This window comes from Fulmarus glacialis, unplaced genomic scaffold (assembly GCF_000690835.1).
Source record: "Fulmarus glacialis isolate BGI_N327 unplaced genomic scaffold, ASM69083v1 scaffold9212, whole genome shotgun sequence".
Taxonomy (NCBI): Eukaryota; Metazoa; Chordata; class Aves; order Procellariiformes; family Procellariidae; genus Fulmarus; species Fulmarus glacialis.
Window position 1 is genome coordinate 20,308 of NW_009198400.1, and position 11,085 is coordinate 31,392.

General features: G+C 39.2%; 1 protein-coding gene across 1 annotated transcript in view; it reads left to right on the top strand.

Moving 5' to 3' along the window:
* ABCC3 (ATP-binding cassette, sub-family C (CFTR/MRP), member 3) overlaps positions 1-11,085 on the top strand; it is a 35,055-nt gene that overhangs the window by 5,841 nt on the left and 18,129 nt on the right. The window contains exons 6-11 of the mRNA XM_009572877.1: positions 288-419; positions 4,464-4,682; positions 6,916-7,093; positions 7,639-7,800; positions 8,905-8,997; positions 10,353-10,556. Coding sequence (XP_009571172.1) covers positions 288-419; positions 4,464-4,682; positions 6,916-7,093; positions 7,639-7,800; positions 8,905-8,997; positions 10,353-10,556 — 988 coding nt within the window. The remainder of the gene's footprint in view (positions 1-287; positions 420-4,463; positions 4,683-6,915; positions 7,094-7,638; positions 7,801-8,904; positions 8,998-10,352; positions 10,557-11,085) is intronic.

Consider the following 11,085-nt stretch of genomic DNA (forward strand, 5'->3'; position numbering starts at 1 on the left):
CATTTAACACCACAGTTTCATTTGAATGCTTCTGGTAGTTGGTTTTTATTGTTCTTTTTTTCTGAAGTGATGTTTTCAATAAAATACATGTAATCAAAACTACTAATGTCCTTTCCTTGATTACAAACATCAATATAAGGAACAAAGGGAGATGGAGGAATAATTATCACCCTTTCTGTGGAGGTGTATCTTCTTGCTTTTGTTAGCTTAATAGTTGCAGAGTAACTAACAATGCTTTAAGTACTATTAGCCAAACTGAATTGGACTGTTTTTCTCCATATATGCAGCATGGCAATTCTTGGGTACAAAAGGCCCCTCGAAGATAAAGATTTGTGGTCGCTGAATGAAGATGATACTTCAAAAATTATTGTGCAACAACTAAGTAAAGAGTGGGACAAAGAAAAAGCAAAGTGCAAACAGTAAGTATATGAACAAGTCTGCAAACAGAGATTGATCTGAGTCGTTTCAACATTAATAAGCTGCTCATCCCTGAAAATGAGCCAACTAAAAATGGCACCTACCTCTTCAACCTATTTGTTCTTCATTCATATTAAGAGTCAAATTTGCTTATTTTAATACGTCTAGGCAGAGGCAAGCAGGAGCCCTTCGGGGCTTGTGTACCACCAACACACTTCTTAAAATGTGCTTAAAAATCTACATGGGCAGGTAGTGCCATTTACCATGTGGAGAAGGGCTGAAGATGTGTAAGCAGAAGGGATTGAGTTGGTTGGATTGTAGAAAATGAACAACTTTCATCACTGAGCTGGGATGTCTAACCCCATAATTGTATCCCTCCTAGGCAGGTTAGAGCACAACTTCTGGGCACCATAAACCAAAAGGAATTCCTCATCATCCCCATCATGAGTTTTTTGGCCTGACACTATTTTTAGCCTTAAGGCTCTTAGCAGTGAGCAACTCTTCACTTCCTAGCAGTAAAGATATGAAACTCAAAACATGGGAAAGGCAGGAGGGAAGAGATATCCCACTTTAAGAGCTGAGACCCTACTCCTGTTGCCTAGAAAGTTAGCAGCAAAATTCTCATAGTCTCTGATGGAAATGGGATGAGGGTCAGACCTTGCATATAGTTACATCTGTGCTGGAGAGGATATCCTTTTTATTGCATGTTCTGTCCTAATCTAATCTTAAGAAATTATCTATTGTGCAACTGTATTTCCTTCTCCCACTGGTTAGTGTCCAAAATGTTTCCAAACAAATAGATGTGATAATAGTGTGTTTCAAATGAAAAATGTCAATAAGGAGAAGGCCTGCACTTCCATTTCCTTTCATTGTGGAGATTTCTTCTCCATGTGGAGGCTTTCCTCTGTTCTCTTCTGTGCATATCTGTGCCAAATTGGAAAGACCCTATTATGTGATAATATCAGGAGAGAGTTGTAAGGTTCTTGGCAAGGCTAAATATGATGTGGAGAGTTCCACTTCGCAGCTAAAATTTGAAAGGTTTCCAGCACTAACGCCAGCAGCTTATCCACTAGTGCTCTGTGTGTATGCGTGTTGTGGTTTTACTTTGAGGTTTTTTTGTTTTCTTAATGTCTCTATTTTTATAGTGTGGAATAACGTGCATTGTCTGGGTTCTGGTTTTTTTGCACAGATGTAAATCTTACTGCCCCAGGCGTTTATATACTAAGAGCACAGCCATTGTGCAGAAGTGCCTAGGGTCCAGGAAAACTTTTGCTAGGAAACCAGAAACCGTGCCTGGAGTTTTGTCATGGGATTCATTGCATTTTGGAAATTATTCATACAAACTGGGGCCAGTTGGCAATGAATTTAACCATAAATTCTGGCCTGTATTTAGCTCAGGTAAAATTTTGTGGCAACTATATTAATGATTCTAAGGTGGGAAAAAGAGCAAAACCAAAGCAAATCACTGTACTCCAGATTGCTGGCTTTCACATAACTCTAAAAGCTTTGTGGCTCTGCTTATTCTTCAATTATAAGTAGGAATTCTCAATTATTTCATGTCAAATAACATTAGTGGTAGTTGCTTGGGAGCCGTTGTAAATTTTTTTTTTTTAAACTCTTCTCATTAAATCTGCTCTGAGCAAACTTTTGTGATATTAAAAATGCTGTGTCAAGTTGTACACATGGTGAAAGTGTCATGGAAAATATTTGCAGTGTACATAGTAGTAATTTATTTTTAAAAACTTAATCAGTTGCAACTCTGGCATAGCTAAAGCTTTAAACGTCTTTCATAGTAATGATTATCACATTTCTATTGTTCCTAAACCTACAAAACCTTTTTTACCTTTTGCTTCACAGCTGTCTTGTGAATTACTGTTAAATAATTGCTAATAATTTGTTTGCTACTAATGAATTACAGGAGAGATCAGTGAGGATTTAAGTTGTTATTGTAGATAATAAAGCACGCAAAAAGTATTTTTCCTTTGCTTTCACTCTCTTTGCATGTATGGCTGAAGTCTCTACTTGCTCACTTTATTGATAAGTGCAGTTGCTTCTGAGAAAGTTAGAGCTGTGCTGGATGGAGAAGAGAGCTGGAATCTATTTTGCCTCATTTCTAGTTAGCTTCTGATTTTAGGGACTGTGCTTATGAAGATGAATTGAAGATGCAGGGCCTTGTCATCACCATTGAGAAAGCTATGTGTTTTCCCATGAGATAATCAGCATCTATTATCTGCCCTGCTATAAATAATGGAAACCAGGCACATGCTTTTTGTTTTGATAAAAAACTGGGTGTGAGCAGTCCCACACACTGCTGAAAACCTGACCTCACCTAGCTACCCATAGTAAACACTAGAAATGCATTTTCTCCCTTTGGGATTTTTTTGCTGTAAGAGAACTATTGAGTTGCTGTTAGCTCACAGTAATAAATACTTTTAATAGCACAAAGCCAGGGGCAAGTAGTCTTGTTTCTTCAATCCTTCAATGAGTTTAACAGCCTGGTTGCCAGAAAAATAAGACTTTGCTCATAAACTCTCCAGATTTGATCTGGAAGGACAAAGACAACACTGTTTGTTCTTGTCTGGGGGGAAAAACAAATAAATTTTCTGGTTTAGGTTCTCCCCTTGCCCTCAAACTTTATTGCAAAGAAATTGGGATTTGCACATGCCTTTGTTTGAAAGGATGTGAACAAGTTTCTACCTGTGGACTGTTAGCCACAGTGGTCATTTTGAACACTCACAGGCTGTTGGAATTATTTGACTCTGCAGCCAGCTCCAAAAAATCTGCACACTCTCTGTGAAGAATCATAAATCCAACCTCACTTGGTAGTACTTACAAGTTATTTTTCAAATCCTTTCTTGTAAGTCTTCACTGTTTCTAGGGTTTCTCTTCCATCTGTCCCTTTTTATAAGGCTTATGTGCCCCAGACTAATTTCCTTCTCCCGGCTCCACCTGGACTTAACCTTCCCAGCTGACATTCAGGAAATTGTTCTCTAGGTTCCATAGCCCCCAAGAAACAACAGCAATTCGGTATTTGCTGGTAGAAAAGCTGCTAGGCTGCTCTTTGAGAGCAGTTCATGGAGGAAATAATTTCCAAAAGCACCGCCTCTTTATTGATGGGCAACAGAAGTCAGGGACCTAAACCCCAGAGATGCTTCTAGAAAACCCACCTAGAGCCCTGGAAAGCAGCACAGACCTGTTGGGTCCATTTTTCATCAGTCAGTCTCAAAGAGCTTTGCAGAAGAGATCACTTTCGTTGGCTTATTTTGCAGATGGAGAAAGAGAGGCACAATGTAAGAAAGAGATACAGCCAAACAGGGTTTAAATGCTTAAATTGTCATCTGAGTAAAATTTAGGTACCTAAACCCAAAGTTTCTGTCCTGGAAGAACCTCGGACAGCTGCAGCCCAGATCTCGGAGATGGCTCATAGTACCTTTTGGAGGTACTGTGGTTTGTACTCTTTCAAGTTTCCAGGAGTGCAAAACTCTATTTTGGGAGGGCTGTGCCTGCTTCCTTTCTTAGCTTGTGTTTCAATGCCTGTCACCCTGGGGGGATTCAGACTACTTCTCTGAAAGCAGCTGTTTGATCAGATAAGGCTAAAGGTTTAGTACAGCTACTAATTGAATAACATACAGTCTCAGAAGGACTAGGTGAGGGTGCCTTTTGTGGTATGTAAATAGCAACTGTTAGAGGATTCCTTTACAAGAAATTGGAGATTCAAGGTCAACTCTGTCCTCTGCCAAAGGAAGTCAAGCTGTCATCTCCTACTCCTTTGGGCCCATGGTGACTACCCCTTCTCATCCCATGGTGACTGATTTTCTGGCCTACAGAGTACACCTCATAAGTACTGCAGAAAAAGAAAAGAAAACAAGACTCAGTACACAAGAGTGGCCTATCCCTGAGCACATCTAGATCTTGTTGAAAGTCTTGCTGTTGATCAGTAGCAGAGCAAAGAAAGGAGCAGACTTTTAGATGTTACTGCCGTGCTGTACACACAGGGCAATGACATTCTCGTCAGTTGTCTCTAATTGCTTGTTTCATGCCTCTAGGAAAGAAGATATGACATATATGAAGAAATCTAACCATATGCTGAATCATGTTGGTAATGGTCCAGAGGAAGCAGAAGTTCTGATCAGAGACAAAAAGCACAATAGAAAGCCTTCCTTTCTCAAAGCTTTGTTGAGGACGTTTGGGCCATACTTCTTAATCGGCTCCTTCTTCAAGCTGATACAAGACCTACTTTCTTTCATCAACCCTCAACTGTTAAGGTTGGTTTACTGTGTGAGTAGCTTCTATGTGCAGTCCCTATGGAGGCTTGGCTTTGGCACAGCGTATTTATTTTTGAAATGCATAGCTAGTTTCCCTTACAGTGCTGCATATGTATGCTTCCCCACCTTCCCACTGAAATGCCGTAAGAGAGGAGTTCTTTATTGTGGGCTAAGCTGTAAATTGGGCAAGCTTCACTGAAATGCAAGATTCATAAATCGCCCATCACTAATAGACAGCTTTGAATTACAAATTACCTGTTGCTCTGTGCAGCAGTCCAAAGCAATTTCTCCCTATTTCTAAAGGGTTATTTGTGAAATCAAAGCAAAGCACTGCTTGCTGGATCCAGTAGTCTCTGTACATCTGATACCCACATGTGTTGGTGGTGGCTGCAGCTGTAGCATGACTTGATGTACAAATGAAGCATGATGCTCAAGTATGTAGTGCTTTGGCCGTGCTGCTTTCATCTGGGAAAGATTTTTGAAATTTCCATGTGAAAGAAAATTATGGTTCTATCTTAAAAAGAGAGAGAGATCTTGACAAAAGTGGTATGTCCTCAAATTCTCCTTGTGTGAGGAACATCTGTATCTCCCATCTCCAGGGGGACCAGTTGCTCAGCCTGATCCATAAAGGAATTTGCATGATCCCCACATTTTTTTCTCTGTTAGTATTATTCTTAAAGTAAGAATTTCACCAGATAATCATTAACTAAGAAGAAAGTAACAGTGGAAATACCAGCATTTCTATCAAACAATTATTTGTTATTTCCAAATCAATGGAAAAGCACATAGCCCTGTTAATGCATGAGAGAGGAATGGAGTTTGGATGGAGGCCACAGGTGGATGTAGGAAAGGGAAGAAGAGAGGGCCCTGCACCTATATGAGTGTTTCTTAAAATAACACCAGTGTGGAGCTGTGTTCTGAAATCATATTGTTCTGTGGGTGGTTTATGACATACCCAGAAATTTGCTAAAAAGAGGGTCCGACTCAGTATGGTGACATTTAATAGCTTACAGTCTGTCTTCTTCCAGAGTCCCTAGTGAAGAGGAGGCAGCTGGCTTCCTTCTGAGAACACATTAAGTATAATCTATTCTAGGAATTTCTCAAATTTGCATAAATTCCTGGATATGTTGTCAGTGATATCTCAAGGCATATGATGGGGAATTTCTTCTCAAGGCTAAATTCCCGCAGTCTTGGAAAATGCACTGCTAGCGGTAAGAGAAAATGAAAAAGCCATGGCTGTCTTGCAGGTTGCACGTAAGATAGTTTTATGTTTCTAAAAAGATTGCTGAATCCCATGCTGGGACTACGAGGAAGAGGTTTTCCTGAAGCTGTCCACTTACAGCATGAATGACTGGTGCAGTGCAGAACGAAGATCTCTCTGGACTGGAAGAAAGATGTAGCAACCTCATGCTTATAATGCAAGGCTTTGGGGCCTGATTTGTAGTTTCCAGGTGTATTTTCCCCCTGTTGGTTATTTGAACCATGGAGTCAAATCTTTGTTCCTCCCATATTTTGACAATTCAATACCTTGGTCAGTAGGGTGAAATCACAAATGTGATTTTTGAGAACACTGGACGTTGTCATATGTTATTCTGCTTGTTTGCTATATGACAGTGTGCAGGTCTCGCAGGGAGAGCAGCTGTGTGTAGTAAGAAATGGCTTATTAATAAAAGATGATATAGCCAGTTTAATGGTACTACCATTTTACCGAAAAAGTAGGAGAGAAGAACTCTTTATGCATCCATCCAGGAGGATGTCTTTTAATCTAGCTTTTTTGTGGGAAAACACCCCAGGCAGAAACACTCAGGCTGCTTGAGAAGGATTTGGGTAAGAAGCTGGTTTTGCCTGCTTTACTACACTGCCCTACTGTGTCCTATCATTCACCTCTTGCCCTGAGGGGCTGCTGAACAGAGCTTAGACAGCGAGCCATGTGTTTAAACGCTGGATCTCGGGGGAAACCTGGAGTTTCTCATCATATTTCATTTTCTACAGGCTCGTTTGCAAATGGACTTTCTCACTGGCAAAGCCTAAGGTTTTGCTGTTGTATCTCTGCAATGTTGTTTGACTGAAATTGTAACTCAGCTTGCATCCTGGAGAGCTGTTTACTTTTTGTGGTTAGAGAGAGGATATGGCAGGATGCCATAGTTGAGAGAAGCTGTGTTATGTCCCATTAAACTTGCTGCATGTTTTTTATTGTTGTTTCTTTTTCCTGCCCTAATCTTCTGAAAAACAGTGTATTAATCGGCTTCATTAAGAACAAAGATGCCCCAGCCTGGTGGGGATTTTTGATTGCGGCTTTGATGTTTATCTGCGCTGTGCTGCAGACACTCATACTTCACCAGCATTTCCAGTACTGCTTTGTTACTGGGATGAGGCTGAGAACTGGGATCACTGGAGTGATATACCGAAAGGTAAGACTGGAAGCATTCTATGGGCTGGAACACTAGTGTATAGGCAAGCAAGTGGCCTCAGTTCTCAAATACTCAGGGAAGAGCAGGCCTACTGGAAAAGAATAGCCTCCCAGAAAATAAAAGATAGTTTTTTTCGTGAGTTTTTAGAAGTACCTTATTTCACAGAATTTTCTAGTGATTGGAAACTTAATGTCAGTGTACTGGTAGGTCACCAGACATATCACAGGCAAATATTGGTTCACTTTAAATATTCAGAAAAGGGATCCAGGAGAATAGTGTGTTTGTGCTATGGGTTGATTAGAGGCAACTAGGTTTTCTTCAGAATACTACATACTGCTTGAGATAGAGGTGCTTACAAGCAAACCATTTCACGAAGTCTTGTTCTTTGGAGATTAGGAATTGATGTAGGTGTGAATTATTTTATTCTTGTTGGAGAAGCACATTCTCGGGGAGTGTCTTGTTTTGCTAAGAATTGAGGATTTCTTCTCTGTGTTTATCCATAAGTATCAAGATTGTGAATTCACTGAATCTCTCTTATTTCTCAGTCCTTAGTCATCACAAACTCAGCGAAGCGCTCATCTACTGTTGGAGAAATTGTCAACTTGATGTCAGTGGATGCCCAACGTTTCATGGACCTGATGACTTTCCTGAACATGTTGTGGTCTGCACCACTCCAGATATTTCTAGCTTTGTATTTCCTCTGGCAGGTACAGACATTGTCACGTTTTTTCAGAATTTGTCTAAATGATGTGCAAGCTTATTATTTTTTTGTTAATTTGACCTACCACTGCTTTTTTAGAAACTTATTGTTCTGCCTTGTAGTAAAATAGCTTGTACTGGTATACACAATCAATTAGTCTCTTAATTATTTTGTTCAACTGGTAGGCAAGATAAGGCATTTGAAGCAAAAGATAGCTTTTATGTCTCCTCTGTCCCTACCATGCTTTGATAGTATCAGTCTTGGACTCATTCCAACTACTCATTCCCAGTAGTTGATACAAATGAGAGCTTGAGAGAAATGGTTTAAAAAATAAACCAAACAAAAAAAAACCCTGGACATAGGAAATGTAAGCCATGTATAAAGATTGTATCATGCCATATAAAAAAAGTTGTTTCATGTTGATTTGCACAAAAATCTCACCTGGAATAACCATAATTTTTCCTTTGCTACAGTGAAGTTGTTTCTGGTTTATTCCAGGTTCAGTTTGAGCACTGGCTTTCATCCTTAAAATGTTTCTATGCAATTAAACTGTTCTACTGCATAAAACTGTAGCACCAACATAACCAGATTCAGACTTGAAAGCCGTTAAGTTGCAGCAGCTTTATGAGTTACTGTTCCGCTGGTAAGCTGAACTCTGGTAACTAGCAGCTTGTATGCTTTTACTTGCATTGAGGATACTGGGTTAATTCAGTAATTACAGTTCCCTAGGTCAGAGAGAAGTCAATGGAAAAATTCCTTCTGTGTGGTTTTCCACATTTGTTCCCTTTCTACATTTGCTCAATAGCTCTGTATTTGCATTAGTTCAGACTTACTTTCCCCTCCCACTGGGAACCACTCAACAGGTAATTCACAAAGCGCTCTGCTATTACCAATATTAGCATAATAATAGTTCAAGATGGATACTGTCATATTTTTCTGTCTCCTCCTCATAGTTGTTCTGTGGAATCAGAACACTTCACTGGGAGGAGTTCAACTTGTCTATGTAAAACATTCATTTATGTTTCTATAACCTACTGTTGTTTTCATGCTCACTATAGGGAACAGCAGCACTTGAGTACAACAACAACTTACCTTTTTTCTTTCAATCAAGACTTTAGGGCCTTCTGTGCTGGCAGGAGTTGCTGTGATGGTTTTACTTATCCCATTTAACTCTGCAGTAGCAATGAAAACCAGAACATTCCAGGTAAGGTATGAGCAGAGAAGGTGATGTTATCTGAATTGGCAGCTGTGCTATGAGAAATGAAGGCATCAGTGGTTGTCTTGGCCATTAATGAGCTGCCATTTGCATCAATTTACTTATGAGTAAGATTGTACTGATATATTTAATAACTGTATCCTCTCAGATAGTTCTTCCATAGTGAATGGAATGCTATTTAAGGGAAAGGTGTGGTATTGAGTCAGTGGCTCTTCATACTGCTGGAGCAGCTTCTGGGATTAGAAGGAAGTTTCTTTGTCTCCATATCCCTTCACCTGGTAGCTTCTTCTAGGAGTGTCTAGAGAAAGGGCAAATAAATGCTGTTCTTTAAGTTGTGAATGACTGTTTTCAGACATGGGAACTGAAACCTAGCAGCTTGGTTTTTATGCTAATAGCCAGTGTTGACTGTCACTGCTACTGAGCTGGGGTAAATTTGAATTATTATCTTAAGGTAAAAGGATCCTTTATTCCTTTCTTTGTAGTCTTAGTCATCTCTAGTCCAAGAAGGCTGAAAAAACCAATATAATAGTGCCCTCTGGCTTTGCGCTAGAAAAATCTAGTAAGTGACTTGTGCTGTGCAACCTATCAGGGACTGTTTGGAAGATTTAAAAAAAAAAAATCAAGCTGTTGATGTAAAAAAGGTAAGAGTTGGAAAATGAATATAAATTATGACATTTAAGCACAGCCTTAGTAACAGAGTGGTATTATTACGTGCCTTAAAGAGACATCCAGACTTCCCATTAAATCTCTTGGATGCTGACATGTTAGTATTAACATTCCTTTTCTCCCTTGCTCATTATAAGATGCTCAGAGCTGCATAACTTGGTGTGCATGTGCGTGTGAATGCAGCTTTTCATTTTGTCTATACAGCTGAGCACGGATTTTTTTTTTTTTTTTAAAGTAACTGAATAAAGCACTGTATTCTAATGTATAGGAAAAAAAAATAAACTGGGAGTAACCACAAATTTCAAGGGATGCCCTAAGAAATACAGCTATGCACATCAGGAAAAAAATCTGAAGAAATCAAAGGAAGAAGCAGGGTAGTATTTTTGTGAAGTGCCTGAATCTTTCCTTAAGGTGATTTTGAAAATGTAACCCCTAACAGTGCAGATGAGTAGAAAGCTTTTATACTCTGCTTTTCAGCCATTTCCTTTGATTTCTGGTTTTTTTGGAGGTATAGACTTGCACAGGAAGCTTACTGATAACAGTCTGGCTTTCTTTAATTACCTTTTGCATCCTCTTTAGAAATAGCCCAAGGACCATCACAGCTGTGAGACAATATGTTGAAAGCTCTCTTCTAGTCATTCCTGTGACACTGTCTCCTGTGTTTACTAATAATCTAGGTGGAACAAATGCAATATAAAGACTCCCGCATTAAATTAATGAATGAGATTCTGGGTGGCATAAAGGTGCTGAAGCTGTATGCTTGGGAACCATCATTTTCAGAAAAAGTGTTGGAGATACGAAAGAATGAGCTGCGAGTTTTGAAAAAATCTGCCTATCTCAATTCTTTGTCCACCTTTGCATGGATCAGTGCACCATTCCTGGTAAATTGAATTTGCCTGACTTTCTAAGCTGTACAAGTACATCCCTGAAGGATAAGTGTGAAGTTTTCTGCTTGCTAAATGTACATAGGAATATAATGTAAATACTCTTTAAAAAAATTATTCACATGCTTTGAAGCAAAGTTTCCTGTTCTCTAGAGCCTTTTTGTTAATCGGTATTAAAGTATTTCTTGATAAAGCCTGCCAGTGGAAGCTGGGAATAGCTGTCTCTGGAGGATTTTCAACCACTTCAAAGTACTTCCCATAACAAATTGAAACTAGAATTTGAAACCTCAGAGATATTTATGAATAGCAAAAATAGCAAAAAAAATTTCAATTGAGTCAGTCAGGACAACATCTGTTTTAAGCTCTCATTTCTACCTTTCGTGTTACAGTACTCTGCTTGTTTTAGTGGGAGAGGGAGTTGTTAAATTATTCTATAACCTAAAAAAAGATTGATTTAATGTAAAAAATAAAGCCCAAATGATACCTTGCCAATTCTGAAATCCTTTTCCTCAATTTTCTCTTTCCC